This window comes from Kogia breviceps, chromosome 19 (genome assembly GCF_026419965.1).
Source record: "Kogia breviceps isolate mKogBre1 chromosome 19, mKogBre1 haplotype 1, whole genome shotgun sequence".
NCBI lineage: Eukaryota > Metazoa > Chordata > Mammalia > Artiodactyla > Physeteridae > Kogia > Kogia breviceps.
Genome location: NC_081328.1, coordinates 17,284,362 through 17,309,336, shown reverse-complemented (window position 1 = coordinate 17,309,336; position 24,975 = coordinate 17,284,362). Strand labels below are relative to the sequence as shown.

The 24,975-nt window shown below is 47.7% G+C and overlaps 2 protein-coding genes and 1 pseudogene across 2 annotated transcripts in view; 1 reads left to right on the top strand and 2 right to left on the bottom strand.

Annotated features, from left to right (window-relative positions):
• Positions 1 to 347: 347 nt before the first annotated feature.
• CDK5R1 (cyclin dependent kinase 5 regulatory subunit 1) lies at positions 348 to 4,650 on the bottom strand. Its single transcript, XM_059047894.2, has 2 exons — positions 4,470 to 4,650; positions 348 to 4,149 (listed from the first exon to the last, which is right to left on the bottom strand). Exon 2 carries the CDS (start codon positions 4,008 to 4,010, stop codon positions 3,087 to 3,089), a length of 924 nt encoding a protein of 307 aa, XP_058903877.1. The 5' UTR covers positions 4,011 to 4,149; positions 4,470 to 4,650; the 3' UTR covers positions 348 to 3,086.
• A 3,875-nt stretch (positions 4,651 to 8,525) lies between these two features.
• The window catches only part of PSMD11 (proteasome 26S subunit, non-ATPase 11), a 30,551-nt gene continuing 14,101 nt past the window's right edge, over positions 8,526 to 24,975 (bottom strand). Inside the window, exons 4-14 of the mRNA XM_059047879.2 lie at positions 23,540 to 23,611; positions 23,082 to 23,139; positions 21,120 to 21,314; positions 16,600 to 16,744; positions 15,577 to 15,637; positions 13,721 to 13,783; positions 11,501 to 11,626; positions 10,965 to 11,000; positions 10,649 to 10,700; positions 10,207 to 10,349; positions 8,526 to 10,088 (exon numbers count right to left, since the gene is read on the bottom strand). Coding sequence (XP_058903862.1) covers positions 10,207 to 10,349; positions 10,649 to 10,700; positions 10,965 to 11,000; positions 11,501 to 11,626; positions 13,721 to 13,783; positions 15,577 to 15,637; positions 16,600 to 16,744; positions 21,120 to 21,314; positions 23,082 to 23,139; positions 23,540 to 23,611 — 951 coding nt within the window. The 3' untranslated portion in view covers positions 8,526 to 10,088. The remainder of the gene's footprint in view (positions 10,089 to 10,206; positions 10,350 to 10,648; positions 10,701 to 10,964; positions 11,001 to 11,500; positions 11,627 to 13,720; positions 13,784 to 15,576; positions 15,638 to 16,599; positions 16,745 to 21,119; positions 21,315 to 23,081; positions 23,140 to 23,539; positions 23,612 to 24,975) is intronic.
• LOC131746279 (very-long-chain (3R)-3-hydroxyacyl-CoA dehydratase 1 pseudogene) lies at positions 18,575 to 19,815 on the top strand (annotated as a pseudogene).

Genomic DNA, 24,975 nt, shown 5'->3' with positions numbered 1-24,975 from the left:
CAGCCTCAGTGCCAAGCTGGGTGCCCTGCAGGACCCGCTGAGCCAGCCCTCGCCAGGCCATGCCTGGGCCCGACCCTCTGGCTGGAGGTCCCAGTCACCCAGCTCCGCCAAGCCAAGGGAGCCTTTGGAGAGCAACTCTTGAGAAACCAGAGTTGACTTCACCTGTGCTTCTTTCTTAATCACCTTAACATGAACGCGCTTGTTAAGGCCTCTCCCCTAACCCTCCCTCCTCCCATACTCTCCTCCCCCACAATGCAATCCAATTATGTTTTAAGCGCAGGCATCATTGATAAGAGGGGCCCCCAGCCTGCTCGTGAAGGATGTGCCCACAGAAAAGGTCTATGTGATGGATGGTCAGTGCATTTTATTTACTCAGCACAGTACAAAAATAAATAAAAATAAGGGAAGGGGAATTAAATTACAGCCAAACTGAGCTTCATGACCTTGTCAGATTATAAACCACACATACTTACAAACACGCTACGCATACATACAAAATGAGACAAATATAAATTAATATTAACAACACCCACAGTTTGGTCAAAGAATAGCTACAGAAGAAATTGCACTAAAAAACCAACATACATCGCACGTGTGTAATTAGCAGTTTCAAATATACAGCTATGAATAATTCCGAGTGAAAAAAAATGGCACATTTTCTTTTCATTGCAAGTTTAACAACTGCCGGAACAAAACTAAGTTCTAATAACTGCATGGAAAGAATATATCAACCCTTCAGGTTTACAAGAAAAAGAGAAAAACCAAATCCTGAACTATTATTCCTGTGACTTGTTCTGTGCACGGGTGTAATTTTCACAGCCAACTGTTCTAAGATTATTTTTCTTAAGACACAAAATGCTCCTGGTTTGCATGCACAATATCACTGTAAAAGCAACAATGAAAGAATAAAGGGTGGTTTTTTTTGTAGGTTATTTTCCTTTTTTTTTTTTTTAATTGTTCTAAAAGTAGTCTTCATAGCAGCATGTCAAATGGGTTCATCGCTTGCACACTCAGGTATATCAGTTCCTTTACACAATACTGATGACCAGTGCAAGGGAGGGAGGAGACCCCACCAGGCTTCACATTGATGGAACCAGAGAGTTCTTTCCTTAGTCCCCAACCACTCCTGAAATTTGCACCGCCTCCAAAACTTACAAAAATAAATATGGAGAGAGAGAGAGAAGGAAACGCACAAAACTGGAATCCTGCGGATACGCCTTCCCGCAGTTTCAAGCCCAGCGCAGCCCGCGAAGGAGCGACTACAGACCCGCGCCCCTGCTCTTGAGAGTCGGCACCCGGACCCCCCTCTCGTGTGCCGCCAGGGCCCGCTGCCCCCACGGGCCTCCTACCTCAGGTCACACATGGCAGCAGGACGTGCACAGACGGGCTGGGTGACAACTCCAGCAGAGAAGAGGCGCCGCGGCGAGGTCCGCGCCAGCAGCCGCGGGCTCCTTCCAGCCCCGCGGCAGGTTATCTGGCTGGCGTCCTGAGAAAGGCTCAGCGTGGGCCTCGGGGCACAGCTGCAGCCAATGCTCTCCCGCTCGGGCAGGCCCTCTTCCTCGTGAGCACCACGGGCCCGCAGGCTCGGCTCTGGGCCTATTAAATCGGGACCTCAATTTCACAGCTTTTTCTTTTTTCTGTGAATTTCAGTAGTGCTTCTGCTGAAATCGGCAGCCACCTGGAAGCTAATCCTATGTAAAACGGCCCCCTGCCTCCCCCCAGCCTCCCCTTCCAGCACCCCCTGGGGGACTGGGACTGGAAGAGAGAATTCTCTGTAGCATCTTCACATCAGTCTTTGTTCCCCAAAGCCGAAGGGACAGAGGAAGACTTGCTCCCTTCTCTTGGTCCTCTCCCAAGCCCCAAGCCACCGATCTGGGAGAATTAGAAAGAAAATTGATTAAGCACACATCATGTGTTTTTACAGCCACCAACCAGGCTAAGGTGGAAACCAAAACCAGCAGCTGCAAATGATCAGTTGTAGAATCAGCAGGCAATCAGGAGTTCTGCTCCCGTCTTAGAATTGTCTCCAAGATCCAACTGTCTCACTGGGCCTTTCCGGACAAGGCTTCACCTCCAGAAGAAACTGAACTGTTTGGGAACAGCTTTAAGTCAACAGGGGTGAGGGCGGGGGTACATCATCACCACATCACCCTGATCCCTGACATCACCCCCCACCCCCCCACCCCCGCAGCTCTGCAGGACAAACGTCACGTGCACCAGCGAGAGGCCTTAGTCCTTAGGAGGGCACCGGCTCAGTCCCAGGCATGGCAACCCCACCTGGCCAGAAGGCAGGCTGTTGACACTGGGCACCTGAAGCTGTCCTGGCCTTCACCACAGGGTGACTAAGCTGCATGATTCAAATGAAAAATTCACCCAGGAAAGGAGTTGTCCCCAGCTTCACCCCACCCCTTTAGAGCTGGGACCCAAAATGAAAAAACTTAATGAGTCAAACCAGCTTGTTAACCAACACTGCCAACACGCTGGGAGCAGGGGGACGGGGCGAGTTCCATGTCTCCCTAAAAAAGAAAAAAGAGCAAAGCGGGTCGTGCACGGTCAAACGACAGGTCACAATCTTTGCACCAGGCCGGCTTCCCCTCAATTGAAGAGGCTGTCCCAGGGCCACGGGCATCTTGCCTCACAACCCCACGTGAGGCTCAGTCAGGGTGGCTGGCTCCAGGAGCCTCTGGGAGAATGGAGGACCCAAAACAGGACCCGGAAAAGGGCCTCCAACCAGAAACTCCAACTGTTCCCTGGGCTGACTGGCTGTGGGGAGCAGAGGGCAACCTCCCCTGCCTTGGTCCAGCAAGAGCACAGGCGGCAGAGGCAGGTCAGTCCTTTGAATTCCCCAAAGGGAGAGGTCAGGAGCCAGGGTGGCTCTGAATTCATCTTCTGAATTTTGCACAAGGTTCGGGAGTTCAAAAGCATCCAGAGTTCTTGACGGGGCTGAAGAAAACCCCAAGGAGAGAAGGTGAGAAGGGAGAGGACCTTCGTGGCTTCGCTAGACACATACTGTACACAAAATCTGATTTAATAATAAATTTTTAAAAATGAATTGAATCCTTGAGCCGTGATGCAGGCTCGCGGGCTCACCGGTCCAGCCCTAGGAGGAGCCGCTTCTTGTCCTCCTGGCCACTCTCGTTCTTCAGGTCGGAGAACACCTGTGTGAAGTAGTGGGGGTCGGCGTTGATCTGCAGCATCTTGGAGCTCATGAGGTTGATGACGGAGAGGCAGCGGTCCCAAAAGGCCTCCTTGCAGCTCTCCACCAGGAAAGGCTTGAGTGGGTAGGAGATCTCATTGCCCATGTAGGAGTAGGAGAGGTACAGGCAGGTCAGCAGGACGGCCTGGAGCTCGTGGTCGGAGCCCACCTCGGAGGAGATGACATCCCGGCAGAGCATGTAAAGGAAGACCACGTTGGCGGGCGTGATGAAGCCCTGGTCCTGCCAGCCCTGCAGGAGCAGCGAGCGGTCCACGCTGCGCAGCCAGAGCACAGGGTCCGTGGGGGACAGGTGCTTCAGGCGGTAGCACCGGCGACAGAGAAACTCACCCAGGCAGCGCAGCAGCTCGCTGGTGGACGCCTGGACGATGACCCGTTTGGGCGTCCCTGAGGAGGTGACGGCAGGATGCGGGGCCTTCTTGACGGAGGAGGAGACCCCGGTCTGGGAGCCGGAGAGCTGGCTGGCAGGGGGTGCGGGCGGCTGCGCCGGTGGGGGCTGGGCGAACGTGGACAGGTTGGCGCACGACAGCGACTTCTTTAGGTTCTCATTGTTGAGGTGCGTGATGTTGTTCTGGTAGCTGCTGTTGGGCTGCACCTTCTTGGAGTTCTTCTTCTTGGCCGACACGGCCACGATCCTCTTCCAAGGCAGCACGGAGATGATAGAGTGCCGCTTCAGGTTCTTGTCCTTGGCGTTCTTGCTGTTCTGCACGGCCGTGTAGTGGCCCACCGTGGCCGCGCCATCCTCAAACAGCGTGGCCTTCCGGTAGCTGGGGGACAGGGACAGCACCGTGCCCATGGTGCCGCTGCGCGCCGGGCGGGGACCTGCGCCCCTGCGCGCCCAGCCTGCCGGCCGGAGGGACGAAACACTTCACTGAGCCCGAGGCGGCCAGGCGGAGGCCGGGGCGCTCACGGGGTCGCGTGCCGCCCCTTCGGATCTGTGTGGAAAACAAGATGGTTCTCAGCACCAGGCGGGGCTCGCGTCGCGCTCCTCCGCCCCGGCCTCGGCGGCCCCGCGGACCTGGCCCCGGACCCGCGCCCAGGCCTTGCCCGGCCGGCACGGCCCCGCCCGCGCCCCCGCGCCGCAACCCAGCCGCTCCACTGCGGCACCGGCACCCGCGTCCTCCGGGGTCCGGATGGCAGCGCGGGGGGCCGGGAGCCGGCGGAGGCGGCCGGGGACCCCGCCTCGACACCGCGCGCGGCCGCGACACCGGACCCGCTCCCCGGGGACAGCGGACGGCCCGAGGCGCAGGCTTACCGAGCAGGTGGCTCCTGCGCTCTGCACCCTCTGCAATGCGCGCCGCGGCTCGACGCCGCGGTCCCGGAGCTCGGCGGGGCTCGGCGGGGCTCGCGCTCGGCGGCGGCGGCGGCGGCTCCGGAGCTTCTGTCCAAGGTTCTGCAGGCGCCGCGGCCCCGCCCCCCGCTCGGCCGCCTTCGCCGCCGCCGCGCCCGCGCCCGCGCCCGCCCCGGCGCGCACCTCAGCGGCCTCCCTCTCGGGCGCGCGCGCGGGCCACGCGCAGGCCCGGCCAGGCCTGGTCTCGCCCGGGAACCGGAGCGGCCGCCGTGCTCAGCACCAGCTGCGCGCGGTGCTGGCAGCGACACGGCCGCGAGCCCCAGGCGCCGCTCTACTCGCCGCGCCCCATCCAGGACCCGGGCTCGGGCGGCGGGTACTCGCGGCACCGCCCCGCCCCGCTCCGCGGGGCAGCCCCACTACCGCACTGCTCGCCGCCCTCTCGGCGCCGCCCCGCCAGCAACAGCCCGGCCGTGCGAGAGTCGCGGGTGCATCGCGCAGCCGAGCTCGGGCGGGTCGGGAAGCTCCGGGCGGGGCGGGGCCGAGGGCCGACCCCGCCCTCCGCCCCGCCCAGACACGTGCTGCCTTTGTTCCCGCCGCGGCGCCGGCAGCTGCGGGCCCCGGGGGCGCTCTCGGCCGCGTCCCCGCCCTGGCCGCCAGAGAAGCCGTCCACGGAGGTTAGGACCCCGAGCAGCCTCCTTCCATTTAACCTCCTCGTCCCCGGGGAAGGAAGCTAGGGAGCTCAGGGAGCAAGGTGCGGAGAGGCTGAGCCTTTGCTGAGGCCGCCTGAGTGCCCCAAGCATCCCGAGGGGACTGTCCCATAAATTTTGAGTGTCTCTCCCTCCGGGATCTCCGTTGCCCCATCCCAGGTAAATGCCCACGGCCCAGGTTCAGAGCGACCGGCCTTCCCACACCACAGCTGGGACAGAGCCCTGAGACTCCTGGCTCGGTGGCTGCCCCAGAGAAGGGCCAATACTGAGCCCATCACAAATGTGACCTCAAAATTTCCACCGGCCCTCTTATCTGTTATAGAACAACTGAAGCAACTGCTTCTCCAACCAGCCTCTTATCTGCTGATTTAAATATTCTTCATGCTAAGCATATATAATTTGAAGATTAGGTGCCCATAAAATTATTAAATTCTGAGTAAAACTCTGGTTCTAAGAACTCTTCCTCTCACAAGGAACACGAATCCAGATCCTTCACAAAGGCTATTCTTCGTTATTCTTTTAGTTTAGTTCTGGAGGTTGACTCAGATTTGACCACAAACCTGGGAAACAGGAGACTTTAAAGCATATCTTAATCCAAATTACCACCTCTGGACCCGGTGATGAGGAAGTGGCAGTCCAGAGAACACCCAACCCCCCGGCTCCCAGACCACTCCACACAACCTGTGCCACTTCTGCCTACTGCTCTCAGCAGTAAACAAATCTGGTGTCATTCAAACAATGCTACCATCAGAAAGTACTAGAATTTGCTTTAAGTACTACCCAGAGATTCCTCTGTCAATAGTGACAACAAACCTTTAGGGGCCTTGGTGACCATACAGTGGGAAATGCATTACTCTGTACCCAGAAGGCTACTCCTTGTAGAGTCCTTGAGAAACATCCACAGTAGCTGTCAACTTAGAAGATAAGAGCAGGCCCTTAGCCCAGTGTGCCCCTCCCTCTGAACGTTCCTCAGTGTACAATCCCTACCTGCTCTTCAAAAGGAGCTGTCCTCCGTGGTAAGGAGCTCTAAGAATCAATCTCCTCCAGGTCCACTGGCCCAGTGACTCTTCCTAAGGCAAAGTTGGACCCCAGCCTTTTTTCATCCTGCCCCTAACGGAGGCCCAGCTCCTGAGTTCACCCATGTCCACATTGCCTTTCCAGTGTTGAGCAGGGGTTAAGTGCTTTCCACTTCCCCAAATATGCTTAGATTTCCAAGCCTGTAATCCACCCCTCAGAACTATCTGGAGCCGCCCTGTACTTACCTGTACCTACAAAACTTCAATACTAACTATTCCAATTCATGGTGGGCAGTACCAAGCTCCACTTCACCCCACCCCATTTCCCAAGCCATGGAAGCTCGCATTGGCCTGGGCCTTTTCCAGCCTGTGTCCTCTCTTGCCTTTGTCCAGCCAGCCCTCCCCGCTACTACCTTCAGAAAGAGCTCTTGGCAGAAGTACTCCAACCTCCTCACACTTGTCAGAGGCAAAGGCATGTGTGCAGCAGAGCATGAATGGGATGGCACTGCCAGCACCGTGGCTTTTGTGACCGAAGAACCCTGGAACCCTGTCCACCCATGTTGTGCCTGCTCTGCCTGTTTCGAGGCACACCACTCCTCTGCTTGTTCAACACACCAACAACCCCCCTCCCCCTCCAAGCTCCCAGTACTTCTCCAACTGCAAAGCAAAAGAAGAGCTACAATCTGCCAAAAATGGCAGATCAAGGACCCAGGAGGCAGACCTGGATGAATGATGCACAGCTGTTTTCTTCCCAGTCTTCACCAGGGAACTGCAGGGAAGCTCTCCAAATCCCACCCCCATCAATCAGCCTCTTTATCCTATAGTCTATCTCTAGCTGCGTTAAGGCCAGCCTGCGTGTTACACGCACGGCTGGGATGTCCATGGACAGTTCCCATCCTCTGCATGCCCCCTTCCCATACCACTGAGAAAGGGAGGCCAAGGCCCCAGCCAGCCAGCTCCCAGAAAGGGTTCCAAATAAAGCAGGTCTGAGCCCTGGCTCCTGAGGAAGTCGTGCTTTGTTCTCAGGCATCACAGAGCAGCATCTAGTGGCCTTTCTGGGCAGCACAGGTTACATAACTAGCATGCAGCAGGGCTCCACAGCCAAGGGTGGCAGCCGCCGCTCCCAACGCCATCAGGATCTCATTAACACACAAGGAAGCCCAGGCACCGTGAAGCCCGATGCCAGGAAGGGCCCATAAGTGAGGGAGCCAGGCCCATGCTAGCTCATGGGCCACCCCACCCTCTCTGCACCTAGATGCAGCTTATCAAGGCCTGGGAGGGGAAGCAGTCCCTCGAGGTCTGGAGCAGCAGTGTCCAAAAAAAACCCGCAAGCCACGTAGAGAATTAAATATTTTCTAGCAGCCACATTAAAAAAGTTAAAGAAACAGGTATATTTTAATAGTACATTTAACCCAATAAATGCTCAAAATATTTCAACATATATAAAAAAGACGTTGAGCAATTTTTCATTCTTTTTTCACATTCTTCAAAGTCTGGTTTGTTTACATTTGCAGGGCATCACAGTTTGAACTAGCCACAATTTCAAGGACTCAACAGCCATATGGGGCTCATGGCCACACACTGGACAGCACGGGTCTGCAGGAAGTCAGCAGACCTGCCCAGGGAGATGAAGAGAAGGCTGCAGCCCCACTGAGCTCCTGAGACTGCCCTCCCCCCACCGCTCGGGCTCTGGATCCCTTTGGAATATTTTTAAAGTCCTTTATTGAAGCACAACTCTTCCTTAAGTAAAACTATACACAGGGACACAATACTGAAAGAGAATAGAGTGGCTCAGACTGGAGTTGGTGGCTACAGCCCACCCTCCCTGCCAATGGCCCCAGAGCCCCACAAGACAGGTCACTCCCAGGGTCTGAGGGGTAGTATGAAAATCAAGCCTTTTGAACAAGATTCCAAAAACGTAAAACTAAGCCACAACTGAATGCCAGGGCTCTCCAGGAACCTGTACTTCCATGACTTCATGTAACACTCCCACCACAATTACCTACCAAGAAAGTGCCATCCTTGTCGTGTAACTGAGGAAACGAGCTCAGAGGATATTACAACCCAAACCCCATGTCCTCACTGGACCACGATGCCTTGGAAAACAAAGATAACTGAGCCCCATTTCCCATTTTAGCCCTCACAGACCAACTTTCTCACCCAAAGCCCTCCACTTGACCCCGGATCTAAAGGTCTCCCATGAAGCAAATGAGACAGTAGAGCTTTGTCCAGTCTAGAGGGCTACACAGAGCTGTCTGGACTTGATCAGAAGCCCTCCAGCACTCAAGAAAGGACACTTTTTGAAAAAAAAATTGTTTTTATTGGAACTCATCTGAACATCAGATATACCTGGTGTTGGTTAGCAAGAACCGTTTGTACATTTGATATTGATGGTGCCAAAACCAAAACAGTGACTGGACATGATGGGGAAAGATGTTGAGAACAAAAACCTGATTTTGGAGAGGAAAATAAAAGCCAGTCAGATTCAGTGAGGATGCAAAACCTGGTACAACAAAATCCTTTTACAAAATATAAATTTATTACGAAAACCTGGAAGGATAATCTGACAAAGGGAAAGAAAGATAAAAGGAGGCCAGCAGGAAGGAGGCAGGAGGAGGGGGAGAGGAAAAAAGACAAAGAAGAATGAGAGGAAGAAGAAAATATAGCTGAGCACAACAGAGGTGCAGAAGCTTACCTGCCCAGATGGCATTAAAGCCTTGCTATGTAATCTCATCTTAAAACAAAGCATGCTGGAGTACAGTGCCCTACCTCCCATCCGTCCCATTTCTAAGAGGTAAATAAAGCAAGCTCCCTGGGAGGGGGACATGAGGGTGCTCAAAAACCCAACAACAAAAATTGGGAGAAAAAAAAAAAAAGAACAACACACCCCACAGTCTCATTTCCGATGTTCACTGTTTAAAAAAGGAATAAATCCATCTGACAGCAGGAGAGAAGCAGGGGGACGGGGAGAGAAGCTGAAGGATTTCAGACAGCCTGGCTCCCCTGGAGGGTGGAAGGAGGAAGGAAGAGAGACATGGGATGGTCTCCTGGTTGAGAGAAGGGGAAAGAGGGGGAGAGAGAAAAGAGCAGAGGAGAGGGGCAGTTAAAACACTGACATCTAATCTAGTTTACTGTGTTAAAAAGAGCCACATGCACAGCAGGCCCCCTGAGGGCCCACACTGCTCCCCGTGTGGCCATGGTGACACTAGCTCCTGGCCATGTCCCCATTCCTTCCCAGGTTGGAGCGGAGCCGTGCAGGTGCTGCTGCTGCGGCGGTGGCGGCGGCGGGACCTTCGGCCAGTCTGCTGGAGCCATTGTTGGGGGGAGGGCAGGGGGATGGGCCACATGGCAGGGGAAAGGACACCGAAACGCCTCATTTCAAATAAAAAGTAAAATAGCAGTCTATACACAGTTGTTTGTTTTGGTTCAGTACAAACAGAATAAAAAGTCGTTGCTTTGATAGTCAGGCGAACACCCAATTCTGAAGAGGAGGCGAGGTGACGCCCAGTGGGTGGGTTAGGAGCCCCAGTGGCTGGCGGAGCGCCTGGCTTGGCGGCCCTCTCCCAGGAGGCAGAGAGCACAGCTTTAGGTAGTGTAAGCCTTTTTCCTTTTATTTAGAATAACCTTTTTTTTTCTTTTTTTTTCTTTTTTTAAGCAATTTCCCCACTCCCAAGTTGGGCCAGTAAAGATTACATGAAAACTGGCACACCTATCGGCTGGAATACAGATGCACCAAATGAGGATTTAAAAACTTTCTGAGCGAAAAGTAGAACAGAAAGAAAAAAATCTCCTAGCATTTTCCCCAAAGGTTTCACTCTCCCGCCACACACACTCTCCAAAGGACCGCTACAGATCCAACTCTGCAAGAGAAGACAGAGCAGTGTCAATCGGGGAAGCCGCAAGGCCACCAGGAGGCTTTCAGTCTCGACAGGCAGAAGACAGCGCTGCCCGGGCCGGGGTCCCGGAGTCAGCACTCACCTAGGTCAGTTTCTTGGCTTTGTTGTAGAGGGAATCCACTACTTTACTCATGTTCTGAATTGTTTCCAGAGCAGCTTCATAAGTTTTATCTACTGGGGGTTCATCAAAAATAATCAAGACACCCTCCCCCTGGTCCAAGATCCCTGCAGAAAACACAAGCAAACCCAGGTAAAAGAAAGGATTAGACACACGAGCATTTGAGAAGCAGCCCACTCCCTAGCTGCCTCACTTTCTCCAGAAAGGAGGGGAAACAGAAGTCATCTTCCTGTTCCATTCGTGCATGTTTATTACACTCTCATCACAGGCATAAGAGGGGCAAGGATCCCAGGGAACCACCATGTGATACAATGGAGCATCTTCTTTCAAGATATACAAGAGCATGATGCCTCTTCACCATTTCATCACTTCCACCAGCCCCCTCGCCTGTATAACTGTTACTCACCATGAAATTTCTTGTCAAGAATCATCTGTGATAATTTCCTTTCCACGTCGGCCTAAAATCAAAGCACATGATTAAAGGGCCCAGCATCTACTAGTCAGAGATCACACTGACATGAAAGCCTTGTATAAAAGGATCTTATGGCAAATGCTCTGAAAATAAAACAGCAACAATGCATCTGCAGCTCTCAGCCCACGGTCCCCAGTCCCCACTGAACAGCTTGGGAGCTTTGCAATAAGGCCCAGCGGGTGTAAATGGCAGCCCCTTCACATGCCCCTTTCCCCATCCCTACCCTCAAGACAAGCTCAGGACTCCTTACCTTGGAGAGTTTGATGAGGCTAGATATGTGTTCGATCTAAAAGGAAAGGTAAAAAGACACCAACACCGAAAGTTTTACTTCTGCCTCTAATATCGAGATGAGGGTGGTGCTGTATCTTGAAATCCTACCGAATGTCTCTACAGGGACAGATTCTCTTTGGCTGTGCTTAGGTCTCTTGTGCTTGGTCCATCTACCTACACTGCATCACTACAGACAACAAATACACTCCTGTCCCACACACCCAGAACAGAAAGCATTTACCACATGCACAGCGACTACAAAAGCTAGGAGGAGACTGCACTGAAAACAAGCAGGGGCAACCTCCCCAGCCTCTACCCCACAGCATCCCTCTCCTTGACTCTCATTCCCTGTCAAGAAAATACCAAGCTCTTGGGCGCCTCTTGCCCAGCAGGCACACCCTTGGAAGTGAATTCCTATTCTGGAGGGTTGTGGGAAGGGAGGTGGCTACAGTGAGGACGCCTAGCCAGAAACCCCTGCCACCAGAGAAGAGCTGGAGTCCCCAGGAGGGTTCTTACCTGTACTCGGGAAAAAGGCTCAATGACTCGGATCAGATTCTGTTCCAGCAAGTTATCATACAGCTTGGCCAAGTGTGTGCTGATGATTGGGTCATCCCGGAGCTCTGCCCGGTAATCTGTCAGAGCCTGCCAAAAGAGCCGAGATTCGAAAGTCACGCTACTCGCAGCTTCCTAAGTAGTGTGCTTGGCCCTTGTAACTACATGGTTGACCGTAGTTCTGGAGGATTGGGGAAGATGAAAGAACAGCCATGACTGAAGGCAGAAGAAAATGAAAAGAAGTAAAAGGTGGAGCCTAACCCTAGGCACCATCTTCCTGTCCAGAAGCCTCACACTGACAGCTCAAACCATGTAAGCCCTAAGAGCAGCTCAGCTTGCAAGCTAAATTTACTGCAAAAGCAGTTCTCAATATGTATTCCACAGAACAAATAAGGCCTCCATGGGGGCAGGAGGAGGGGGAATTCTGAGGTTAAATAATAGGAAATGCTGAATTCCACAGCTAGCTCTTTGGGTTTTATAAGGAATATCAGCACAGAAAACAAAGTACCTTCCTAATTTTGTTTAGCCCTAGTGTTTCTCAAATATCTGATCACAGACCCTTTTTTTAATCCCTACTAGAAGTGTTCCATCCAAATCTGGGGATAAAATGATCTAGACTCTTTGTGTATGTGATTGATTTACCTTTAGTAATGTTCTCACACTATCCTAGCCTCATGTCAGCTGTGCTATAAGGTGTTAAGGGAAGCAAGCAAATCATACCAAGTAAGGAAATGAAATTGGCAAGAAACCTCAAGAAAGATGATGAACCCTGGGGACAGACAGTCAGAGAGCCACATGGTCTAGTTTCTGTCCATACTATTTTTCTTCCTGGATCTAGGTTTGTTTTTATTTAGTTGGTCATTATACTCAGACTACGAGAGAGGTTCAGAAAAGTGTAAGTCTCACCCTATTGCTTAGACAAGTTTTTCTCCCTTTCCAAACCTTCACAAACATTGAGTGAAAGGCACAGGAGGCAAGGCCAGCCTAGAACTTCCGTCCTAAGGAAGTGTCTTTCAGCCCAGATGCACACATCAAAACTTCTCTTCTGTCCACAGAGGAGAAGCAGACCTGGCATTTCTGGAGCTGAAGTAACATCTAAGACCATGCCGCATGGTGCTTGTGTCAGACCCTGACACACATGAGCTGTGTGACCCAGGCCTCCTCTTTAAATTCCAGCTTCCCCAAGCACAGAATACAGGAAACAGGTTTGTTGTGAAAAATCAAATGAAAGGGGACTTCCCTAGTGGTGCAGTGGTTAAGAATCCGCCTGCCAATGCAGGAGACATGGGTTCAATCACTGGTCCATGAAGATCCCACATGCTGCAGAGCAACTAAGCCCGTGCTCCACAACTACTGAGCCTGAGCTCTAGAGCCCGCGAGCCCCAACTACTGAGCCCACGCACCACAACTACTGAAGCCCGCGCTCCTTAGAGCCTGCACACCACAACTACTGAGACCATGCGCTGCAACTACTGAAGCCCACGCGCTCTAGGGCCCGCGTGCCTCAACTACTGAGCCCGTGTGCTGCAACTACTGAAGCCCACACACGTAGAGCCCGTGCTCCACAAGAGTGGCCCCCCACTCGCTGCAACTAGAGAAAGCCTGCACACAGCAACAAAGACCCAACGCAGCCAAAAAAACAAAAACAAAAAAACAAGTGAAAGAAGGATGACAGAACTTTTTGAAACTGAAAGGTACTGTATATAAATGAGGTATGACAACTCAACAAGTTTCACTGTACAAAAGTGCTTAACTACTTCCTGGTTTTGATACTGTACTATAGATAAGATGTAACCACTGGAGAAAACTGGGTGAATGGTACATAGGGGTCACTCTGTACTATCTTTATTTTATTTATTCATTTTTTGTGTGGTACACGGGCCCCTCACTGCCGCGGCCTCTCCCGTTGTGGAGCACAGGCTCTGGACGCACAGGCCCAGCGGCCATGGCTCACGGGCCCAGCTGCTCCGCGGCATGTGGGATCTTCCCGGACCGGGGCACAAACCCGTGGCCCCTGCATCGGCAGGCGGATCCCCAACCACTGCGCCACCAGGGAAGCCCACTCTATACTATCTTTGCAACTTCTTGTGAAACTGTAATCATTTAAAGATAAAAAAAACTTTTTAAAGTGCTTAAATGCCCCTCCCCTCCACCAGTTCCCTACCAACCCAACACCTTGCTTACCTTTTCAAAATCTGCCAGTGATCTGTTCTTGCTAGCCTGAGCCACACATTTTAATGCTTCTGTCTAAGAATAAAGAGAGAAACAGTGAAAGTGATCTGCACACTCACATCCCAACAAGTCTTATAAGGAACATGCTATGTCCACACAACTTCTGGCTGCAAGGAAGAACCTGCCTCACCACTGCTCTTCTTCAGAGGCCTAGGAAGAAAAGCTGGAGGAATACCACTGTGTGCCAACCAGTTTCCCTTTGAAAGCTGAAGTGACTTAAAGGTACTAGGAAATAGGAAGTTTTCCAAAAAAGAGACTTTAATAAAGCATTCTCCAAAGATGACAAGCTAAACGGGAAAATGGCCAGAGAAGTGCGATTTCCTCCCCCCTCCTCCAAGACTCCCTTATCCCTACACCCCACAGATGCCTTCCTGCCCTCAGACTTGATCATACCTTGTGCTTTATAAAAACTCATTCTGCTGGGTTTGGTGCAGGGCACAGACCAAGATTTACTTTCATTACACTTGAAGCATCAAAATTCTACGTATCATGCTGAATATTAAAATCCCAGAGTGATGAAGGTATAACCAAGGGTTAAGGGGCAACTTCTAACTTTATAAAACGTTATAAAAGGTACCCGATCAAGCTCTTAAGTCTCTACTCAGCACGAAATCTACAACATTCATCTTCCTGAGTGCCTGACTCCTGCTTGAAAGCTGTCATCAAGGTACAAAGGACCAGAGGGAGCTCCTCTTTTACCAGCTTATGTACTTAAACAAGGAAGGTAGTGTCTTACACTGCAGACTTTAAAAATGATGCAAAGCTAATCGTTAGTGTAGTTTGTCTCCAGCATTTGTCCTATAGACAGAAAAATGTCATAATGAGAATAGCATGAAACTTAGAGCCAGGTAACCCAAGTTCAAAGTCTCGCTTCACCATTACTAGTTACCTGGCCTTGTTCTGGACACTTGACGTCTCTTAGTCCATCTCCTCAACTCTAATTCTAGATATGATAGTGAGTCTTTCACTACAGAAATAACCAATATTCTTTTGGTCAAAACTAGGAGCTGATCTGAAACTTTCTGATGAAAAGCCAATTAGGGCCACTTGTATAGAAGAAAGAAATCATCTGTTGTGGACATTCTGCCAAAGATACAGTGAGATAGCCAACGTGTTTGTTGTTTAGAGACAACCGCATTTGAAACCTAGAAAGACTACTTTTACTTTACCAGTGATAATCAAGTAAAGTACAAAGTGATGATGCAGACATTTGAGACATCATCTTTACACAGGTCACACTCTTACGTATTCAGGGACAAAAGCCATCACAAATAGGGTTACCGACCATCAAAGGCCTCTTCTTGACCACACCCAAACTCAGGACAAGAGTGGGAAGGTATTGATAAGAGAAGCACTTGAATGAGTCATCAAAACCTAGTTTCTGCACCAAGCAATCTGACCTCTCTAAAGCACATGCGCACCAGACCTTACCCAGCTCCACACTCTTGGAGAATCCAAGATTTCTTATTCCGCACATTAAATTTTCAAGCCAAGAACATGGTAGATACACTTTCCGGTCGAAGCTAAATGCAACCTAACTCACTGTAAATGCTACAGTTCAATTCTGAGTTCTGTTTAAGTCCCTCAAACCACCCGATACCCACAAGAGCACCAAACATTGACTTTTCAGGCCAAGAATTAACAGTACAGGAAATATACCGAACGAGCTTAATGAAAAGAAGAGGGGGGAAGAAAGAATGAAGAGCAGAATGGAGACCTAAAGAGCACAGTCTCACTGAACACCATGTCTAATAACACGCTGCCTCAGAGTTAGCAGAGATCAGAACCGCAGTCAAGGCATCCCCTACCTGCCTCCCCGCATACCGAAGTGCAAGCTTCCCGCTCACCAAGGCCTGGACATCTTCTGGGCTAAAAAAAAAATACATACTCGGTCAACTGCTCCAGGATGTTATGCTTCTAAGCATATGTTTAGGCAAATATCTTTTCCTCTGAAAAGACTCTGCCCACAGAGGTAGTCAGCCCCCACCCCTAAACCCGTAGGCCTCTCACACCACAGAAGCTAGGCTTTCTCCACTCTGGGCTCAGTGCTGAAAAGCAGGAAAACTCAACATTAAAAAGAAAGCCACACTGGGAATTCCCTGGCGATCCAGTGGTTAGGACTTGGCGCTTTCACTGCCGTGGCCCCGGGTTCAATCCCTGGTCTTCTGGTCAGGGAACTAATATCCCGCAAGCTGCACGACATAGCCAAAAAAAAAAAGAAAGAAAGAAAAAGAAAGCCACACTGAACCTACCAGAAGTAATAGACCCAACAGGCAAAATGATACATATAAATCAATCCCAGTATAATAGATCTTTCAAAACACAAGTCCTGTTTAATCCCAAGATCCAAAAAGAATCCCAGTCAGTATCTCATTTATTCCCAAAAAAGGACGTGGAATAATTCTGTAAATCTTTAGAAAAAGATCTAGCTGTCATACTTGCTGTTGTCACCTTTTTCAAACCTCTCCCTAACCTCTCCTTTAACCACTCCCATTCTGGGTGGCCCAATGGCTGGTGCTGGTCTGTAGGCCATTTCCTGGACCTCTGTCCTGTGCTCAACAACTCTCTGGACAGAACTGTAGGATGAGGAGAACACTCAGAGGGGCTGGGAGAGAGATTTCTGAAATCTGTCTCCCCAGTTCTGAAAGATTAGCAAGGAAAAGTGCTCTGGATTACCTTCGATCCTCCCATTCCACCTCAATCAGCCCCACGAGGTGGCAGCCGCTGCTTCTGTAACTGGCCAAACTCCCTGCCCAAGCCATCTCTGCCATGGCAGAAAATCTTAGATGAAGGACCTGAGTTCTCATATCCCAAAGTTAATGTGCACCTACGTGTTGAGCATGATTTTGCACAGCAACATGTACTTCAGAGATGTGATGGCCTTGGGGCTATCGATGGAGTCATAACCCTCAAATGCCTCATAGAAATATGAGTATGCAGTTTTCCAATCCTTCTCCTCTGCTGCATGGATAATACCTGGGCATTGAAAAGAAAAGAGTAAGAACCATATGAAATAATAGAACCATAAAATGTCACAGCTGGGAAGGGCCTCAAAAATCTATCCCAACTTCATCTACTTATTGATGAGGTCAGGAAAGAATAAAGGACCTGCCCAAAGTCACTGCCATCTAGTGGCAAAGCTGGGATTAGAACCCAGGTCTTTGGCCTCCCAGTTCAAGTCACCTTTCCAATATTAATTCCAAAGGAGTTAGAGACCCAACAAAAGGATCCTAAAAACCGCATATGGTAACATCTTTTCGCACCACCACAGCAGTCCTGCTATCCATTGGAACCACTAGAAAAGGCCACGTTTACCCTCCACGACATTACCTTCACGGGTCATTAAACTGACACAAACATCCCTCCCTGGTCTGCCCAAATTACTAGTTTTAATAACACCAACCATTTCTTTAAGATAGCTTTTCTAAACTTGACATTTTTATAAGTAAGCAGCTTTCATGAGAGAGAAAAAAAAAATCCAACCTCTTACAGTCTCATTTCAGATACTGGTCATTTATAGATAGATGTACCTTTGCCTTGATGCGATCAGTAAATGGATTTCATGTAATGCCAAACCCATGAACTTAATTGTACACAGTTAAGCAGTATTTCCTTAGGCTGATACGCTACACTTCATCTAACCAGTTCTCCATTGTTTAGAAGTTGGGTTGCTCCCAATGAGCCTAACTTTGACTGAACCTGCTATTACTTCCAACCTATGCTATCACGTGGGATGACGTGAAAATTAGTTCTTCCTAGCCTGGAAGGCAACTAAGCCCTAAGATTCTGTGTATCAGTTCTAACCCTGCCTCAGCCACATCCATTTGTTTATCACAGAGCTTCCCAACTTTTCCACATCAAGGTACACAAATAAAGTATTCAGCACACTGGAGTAAAAGGATGAAACTGCTTACACATGACCCCAGGGGATCACTGTTTCAGACCACCCGTCACATACTTGTGTGCCTGGCATGCCAGTTGGGAACTTATGAATTAATAACCACTACTGAGTGATATGTGCCAAACCTACCCAAAAGCCTGCTGTTTAGAGGCTGAAGGAATCAGGTCCTTTTCCTACTACTGTTCTTCACTACAGAGGCCTGGAGAAAACCCACCCTCCTCTGTAGCCAAGGAGACCTCCCTCAGAAATACCCAACAGACTACTAGCACTGCCAAATTAAATGAGACAAATGCCCATTTTCCCATTCTTCCCAGTCCAGAGCTAGAACAGACCAGACAAAAAATAAGACTGATTAAAAAAAAAGTAAAGAACTGGTATACTGCTTTCCAAAACACATTAGCAAATAGAGACCACATTAGGACTACAAGCATCACAGCTGGCATAGGACATTTATTATTTAAAGAAACAAAACACTAGACTGTTACTCAATCAACACAAATATTAACAAGGGCCTACCATGTGCCAAGCACTGATATAACTACTATAGAGAAAATAAATATGAATAAGGCCCTGAAGGAGCTCACAGTCTCACAGTGGTCATCAAAACAGAAACAAGGAGATTAGTACCATAATATGTACCAAAGAATATACCTTTCAAAGGGAAGTCCAAAGTAAAGAAGGCACCGAAGAGGGTTTATAAGGCAGACGTGAGCTTGATCTGGAAGGATGCACAGGAGTTTGCCAAGGGCAGAAGATGGAAAAGGGAATTCCAAGCACAGAAGACAAAATATATAAAGGCAGGAACACATAAAGTCATTTGGTGACTAGGACCGAAGACCAGAGATAACCATGAAAAGGATGTCTTCCTTTTGAATGCACTGTTAAAGTAAAATAGCCTGGGGATAATGGGGAACCCTTGGAGTTACATGATCAGATTTGTGTTTCCAAAAAATGACTTTAGGACTAGTAAGCAAGATGGATTGAGAAAAGTGACTAGGGACAGTTAGATCAGTAAAAGACTATTCCAGTGGTCCGGTGGCATTAATTAGAGCAGTGATTGCAGAAATGGAAAAGAAAGGGCAGATTTGGAGACAGACTCAACCTGATACATCAGAAGAAAGAGTGACTGAGGATAATTAGTCAAGGGAGGAGAACCAAGAAGACAATTCTGTCAAAGAAGCATGGAGTGCTCAACAGTGTCAACCCCCCCCCAAATCTGACAGAGGATAGAGGGGAGTTACTGTCTTTCAAGGAGTCAACAGAGACACCAAAGTAATGACGTTCTTTCAACTTTTCCAAGAAGCTTGAGATAAAAGGAGAAGACAGCAATTTTAAAAGGACAAAAGGCTGTGCTTTTTCAGCTGGGGCCGTTCAAAGACTGAGAGGAAGGCCGGGGGCCGGGCTGGTGGGGCGCCTGACCGTGGCAGCAGCAGTGAGTGGGCTGCGGCGCCTCAGCAGTGTGCTCAGCCAGGCCCCTTCCCGCTCCCCTGCCCGTCTTGTTCACGTCCCCCCCAGCAAGGAGGACGGCACCAACGGCGGTGCCTCGGAGGCCGGCGAGGAGAGGGAGGCCATGGGCAAGAGGCGGCGCCTGGGCTTGTTGGCCACCGCCTGGCTCACCTTCTACAACATCACCATGACCGCAGGGTGGCTGGTACTGCCTCGTGCCATGGTACGTTTTTATATGGAAAAAGGAACACACAAAGGTTTATAGAAAAGTATTCAGAAGACACTTAAATTTTTCCAGACATTTGTCTGGCTTGAGATAGTCCACTGTTTAATTGGAATTGTACCCACTTGTGTGCTTGTGGCTGGGGTCCAAGGGAGTTCAAGAATCTTTATGGTGTGGCTCATTACTCACAGTATAAAACCAATATAATTCTTTTATCATCTTACATACTGTCGGAGCTGCTGGTGAACTTCATACGATACGCGACATACGATATATGCTGCCTTACCACACATAAAGAAAACAGGAATGTTCTCAATAAGACTTCCCAATAAATACAATGCCTCTTTTGACTACTATCATTTTCTTCTTATAACCATGGCCTCATGTATACGACTGTTTCCACAACTCTACTTTCATACGTTACATCAGAAAAGAAAGGTGCTTCATGGAGAGGTGATTGTCGAAAAGGATGATTAAATGATCCCTACAAGAAGGTGCTTTTTCCAGAATAACCAGGATTACTTGAGTCCAAGTTTTAATAACAAGAATAAACAGCGTGATGAGAAAAAAAGACTGAGAGGAAGATCCAAGTGGAGACGAAAACCTAGCCTTAGAATTGAAAAACTCAAGACTTAAAAAGGACAGGAAGAAGGGTCATGCTTGATAATATGGGTAAAAATGAACAATGATACACATTCTGGGGAGGAAAGCGAAATAAAGAAGGTTCACATAAAAATGGCCTCTATTTGTTCTGAGAAATAAGATGCAAGTTCAACTCTTGACCATGAAGAAAGAACATAATGAAGAGTAGTGGCTTAAACAAAGTGCCGGTATTTGGTCAACGCAAGGTACTGTGTGATAAGAGCTTACATTCATCATCTCATTTAATCCTCACTCCCATCCTATGAGGAAGTACAATTATTCATCGCCATTTTTCAGACGAGCTCAAGAAAAATTTAAGTAACTTGTCCAGTCACACAGCTAGAAATTTGCAGGACCAAAATTTCAACCTAGAAAAGTCATTTTCTAGACTTTTTTCTAGAGCTTCTGCTTTTAACCTGAATCACAAAACATGCCATTTGATACTTACAATACCTGAGAGGCAAGTATGGTAGCTAATATCTCCCTCTTACAGTTTTACATGGAAACAAAGATTGCGAAGAGGTAATACCAGGTAACACTAGTTAGTCCTCTGACTCCAATAATGCTCCTTTGATAATGATAATAAGTTATAACTAATAAAAGCTGCTGACTACAAGAAAAAGTATTCTATTGCCAATCCATGGCCTCCTAGCCCCCAAACTCACACACTCCATCAGAAAGCAACCCACTACCAGTCGACCGACATAGGGGGGTGGGGGGGGGGGTCTTTCCTCAGCCTAGATCTGAGGCCCTTTAGAAAAGTCCAACATGCTTTACAAAGGTCTCCAAGTGACAAGAGACTTGGGTTAGTCCAATTCTGGAGAGAAGTGCTACCATTCTGAGTAAGTGACTAAGATGGAAGATAAGGGAGAGCTTTTTAAACCTAAGTGAGACCTCTCTAGGGTGTTGGTTCTAACAGTCAGTTTGCCTGGTCAACCACAGATTAAGCATGTTCTTAATATATTTTAGGCAGTTAACAGCAAGTGAAGAGGAGGGGGGCAGCTAGTGAGAGAGGTAACCTTCCACTGGTTTCCCTGAGGAAGCTTGAGCCAAAACAGCCAATTTTATTCTCCAGCCCCAACCCCCCAGTCCTTTCACCTGTGAGGTAAGATGAGCTTTAAGAAAACATCGGGTATTACCTGACTGCATATCCAAGGTGGCCTGCAATTTAGGGGGGCAGTAAATGGCATTTGCTGTGGTTCGAGCAGAGGTTAAGGCAGCTCGGGCTTTTGGCAGGTTGCTCAGGGCATGGTATGTTTTGCTTTCTAAAAGCTGTACTTCCACCAAAAGGGCTTTGTCATCCATCTTTTTCAACTCCCGCAGCAACTGAGACCCTGGAGAAAGAAAAAACATATACCCCCTTTGTTAGCCATAATCTTAATATTTTAATATCGTAATATTTCCCTCTCACCCTCATAAGAACACTCAGGATAAAGAAACCTGCCTGAACTCAAAAGGGGGTTATTTATTTGCAAGATTTAAATTTTCTGCTAATGTGCTATCTTCCAAAAGAGAAACACAGATCTCTTTGAAGCCTTTCTGCACACAAAGGACATTACAGCCAAGAATCATATAAGCTTACTCCTAAGATTTGAATACAGTGGGAATCCCCACCCAGAAAATGCTGAAATTACTTATCCAGTTCAGACAGACACTTGTTCTCACTCTCTTCCTGTCCAATAATCACAAGACTACATAAGAAACACCAGGCACTAGGGTTGGTGGGGGAAGGAAGACCTTTGGATACACTAACATTCTCCAAATACACCTTCTTCCCCATGCTAAACATCACTAGTTTAGTCATGAGGGAAATGTAAATCAAAACCAAAATGAGATACTACTTCACACCCACTAAGATGGCTAAAATTAAAAAGACAGACAATGTTAGGAAATGTTGGTGAGGATGTGGAGAAACTGGAACTCTCCTCATACATTGCTGGTGAGAATGTAAAATGGTGTAGCCACTTTGGAAAACAGTTTGGCAGTTCCTCAAAAGCTAAACAGAGTTACCATATGACCCAGCAATTCTACTTCTGGGTATATTATACCCAAAAGAAAAACATGTCCACATAAAACCTGTTCACAGCAGTATTCATAATAGCCAAAAAGTGGAAACAATCTAAATGTCCACCAACTGATGAATGAATAAAATGTTGTACAGCTATACAATGGAAAATTATTCATCAATAAAAGCACTGCTATATGCTACAACACAGATGAACCTTGAAAACATTATGCTAAGAGAAAGAAGCCAATCAAAAAGACCACATACTGTATGATTCCATTTATGTGAAATGTCCAGAATAGGCAAATCTACAGAGGCAAAAATTAGTGATTGCCTGGGAAGGTGGGCAGGCAGAGATGATGGATGGGGAATTAATGGGAAGAGACAACTAATGGGTACAAGGTTACTTTCTGGGGTAATGAAAATGTTCTGAAATCAGACAGTGGTGACAGTGGCACAACTCTGTGAATATACTAAAAATCACTGATTGTACACTTTTAAAGGGTGAATTTTATGGTCTGTGAATTATATCTCAATAAACCTGTTATTTTTTTTTAAATGCTACTAGTTGCTTGAACCATATGAAATTTCCATTTTTGCAGGATAAGGATTGAATATTGGCAATTTTTTCAACTTAATAGATCATGAAAGCCATGTTCTTCCATCTGGGGAAAACAGTCCAGATGTATCCATTAATTTAAAAAAAAAAAAACAGCAGGCAAAGATTTCACAGTGTTTAAAAGCCAACAGGAAAAGCCTTTAGTTGGCCCACTTCAGGTTTCCTATGTATTTGCACCCAGTTAATTTCTTGATTTTTAAAGTAGATTTTAAGAATAATTATAAACAGATACAGTAGATGTGATAGTAAATACGAGCAATTTGACCCTTTTGTTCTCTAAAGTTGACAGTTAGTTTCTTAGAACTTCTAAATGGCATTTTTCCATGACAGATTCAGTAAATGTAAGCCACCCTAAATCCTTCTTAGAAGTAGGCAGAACATAAATTATTAATATGTAACTAATAAGAGTAGCCAGGTTTGGAATACATTCATTTAGCCAGCTACAGACTCCTTACTAGCTTCCACCAGCTTACTTACCCAAATGCAATGCTTCCTGGTACCTCTTGGTATCAAAGTACAAAGACACCAGTCTTGCCTAGGAAAGAGAAAAGGCATTGACTGACGGAAAGGGGAGGAAAAAAGCCAAAGAAAGAAATCAAAGATTGACAGTCACAGAACTGTTACTGTTGAATATTCAAGTCCTGATGAAAGCATCAAATTCAGCCTAAAAAATCATCTAGCCCGTGATATTATCTCCTATTATAGCCAGTGACTGACTAAACCATGTTGCTGCTTACTTTTCTGAGCCAAGCAGCAGGTCTGTCTCAAAACTTCAACCAGAGCAATTCTCATGAGTGGGACACTGCTACCAATAATTTCAGGTGCCTGGATAATACAAAGTTGCTGAAAATACTTTTGAATAGGATGGTATTACTTATATGCACAGTCCTTCAAATGCCTAGAGATCTGAAATCAGTACTAATGTAGGCACATACCTCCAAAGCTTGGCGTAAGAAAGTTCTCTTCTCTGATTTGGCCCATTCGATGCACTCTAAACACAACTCGACCTGCAAAAGGGAGAGACAGTACGTGCAACATTATGTCTTCACGTTCTTCCCACAAGCCTTGCTCTGGAGAACAGCTTTCATCTCCTCCTTACATACCCATGTTTACTGTCTCAGGGGCATGCCTTGATCCCCAGTATCTCAATATGTAATGATTATAGCATAATGGAAAATCAACTTGGCTTTTTACACACAAAGTATATTTGTGCTTAGATTATGTTCCCTTGGAAAAGAGCTTCATTTTGAAGATTCCTCTTCTACTGTCCCAGGAGGGACCCAGGCTACATACATAGCCCTAGAATGTAGATTTCTATAATGGCTGAGAAATTTTTAAAGCAGAAATTTCTCCCTGAACAGTAATAGTAATGTGTTCATGTGACTATATTGGTCATAAAGGGGAGAAATTCTCAGCCTAGGCACAATTGTCTTACTCCTAACACTTGCTTGTAAGACTCAAAAGGCCCAGCTGGCTTTTCCCTTCCGGATTCTAAGAAGTGCAACCAACAATTCTCATCACAATACAGCAAACTTAGCTTGTACTAAAGGAAGTAAAAAGAAATGAGAATTAGCCTAACACTTTAACGGGCTTTTAAGCTTTCTTTAAAGGCACTTTGAACCCCAGTTCTATATGCTACCCAGACAGTAAGGTACCATGCAAAGTAACTAATGTAAAGTAGTGTTTTATGCTAGATGTCTACATGCCATAGGTACCCTTGCCATAGTAGCTCTGACAAGTACATATTAAGAGCTTCAGATATTGTATCACTTCTATTATTGTGAGTTAAGATTCATAATCAGAGCATAAAAAGAAACTGAGCTTTCCAGAGAACTAAGTGCTAAAAGAACAGGTTTTTATGTAAATCCCAATTTCTCTTAAGGGATGTTACAAGGAAGGAAAAGTAAAGGGACATAATCCAAATTGACAGACCTTCTGCCTTTAGATAAATGGATGACATTACATGGTATTTGGATGATTCACCAGTAAGAGTCAATGAACTCTTTATAACTCACTGGAGCCCCCTAGTGGCTACTTAAATCCCCAACTCTAAACTCAAATGCCCTCATACAGTAAATTCTACAAAACCTAAAATAAAAGCAAGCCAATCACAATTTCACAGTTTTGAGTTTTGTTCTAAAAAGCCAAACTCAAAGTAATATCTCTGTTCATGACAGATATTTCATGGAACTGAAAATATTTTGCTGAACATTTTTAGCAACAAGAATAAAAATCTTCAGTCCTATGTGTCTTCGGGGGCTAAGAAATGCTTACCATCAGTTTTACCCAGCAAGCTTTTTCAAACAATGCAGAAATGAACACTTAGGCTCCTGATCCAGTAGCCTGGAATAAAAGGTTGGCCACTCTGATG

Excerpts from the sequence above, each read along its gene's own strand:
- CDK5R1 (XM_059047894.2), bottom strand. The coding sequence starts at position 4,010 with ATGGGCACGGTGCTGTCCCTGTCCCCCAGCTACCGGAAGGCCACGCTG.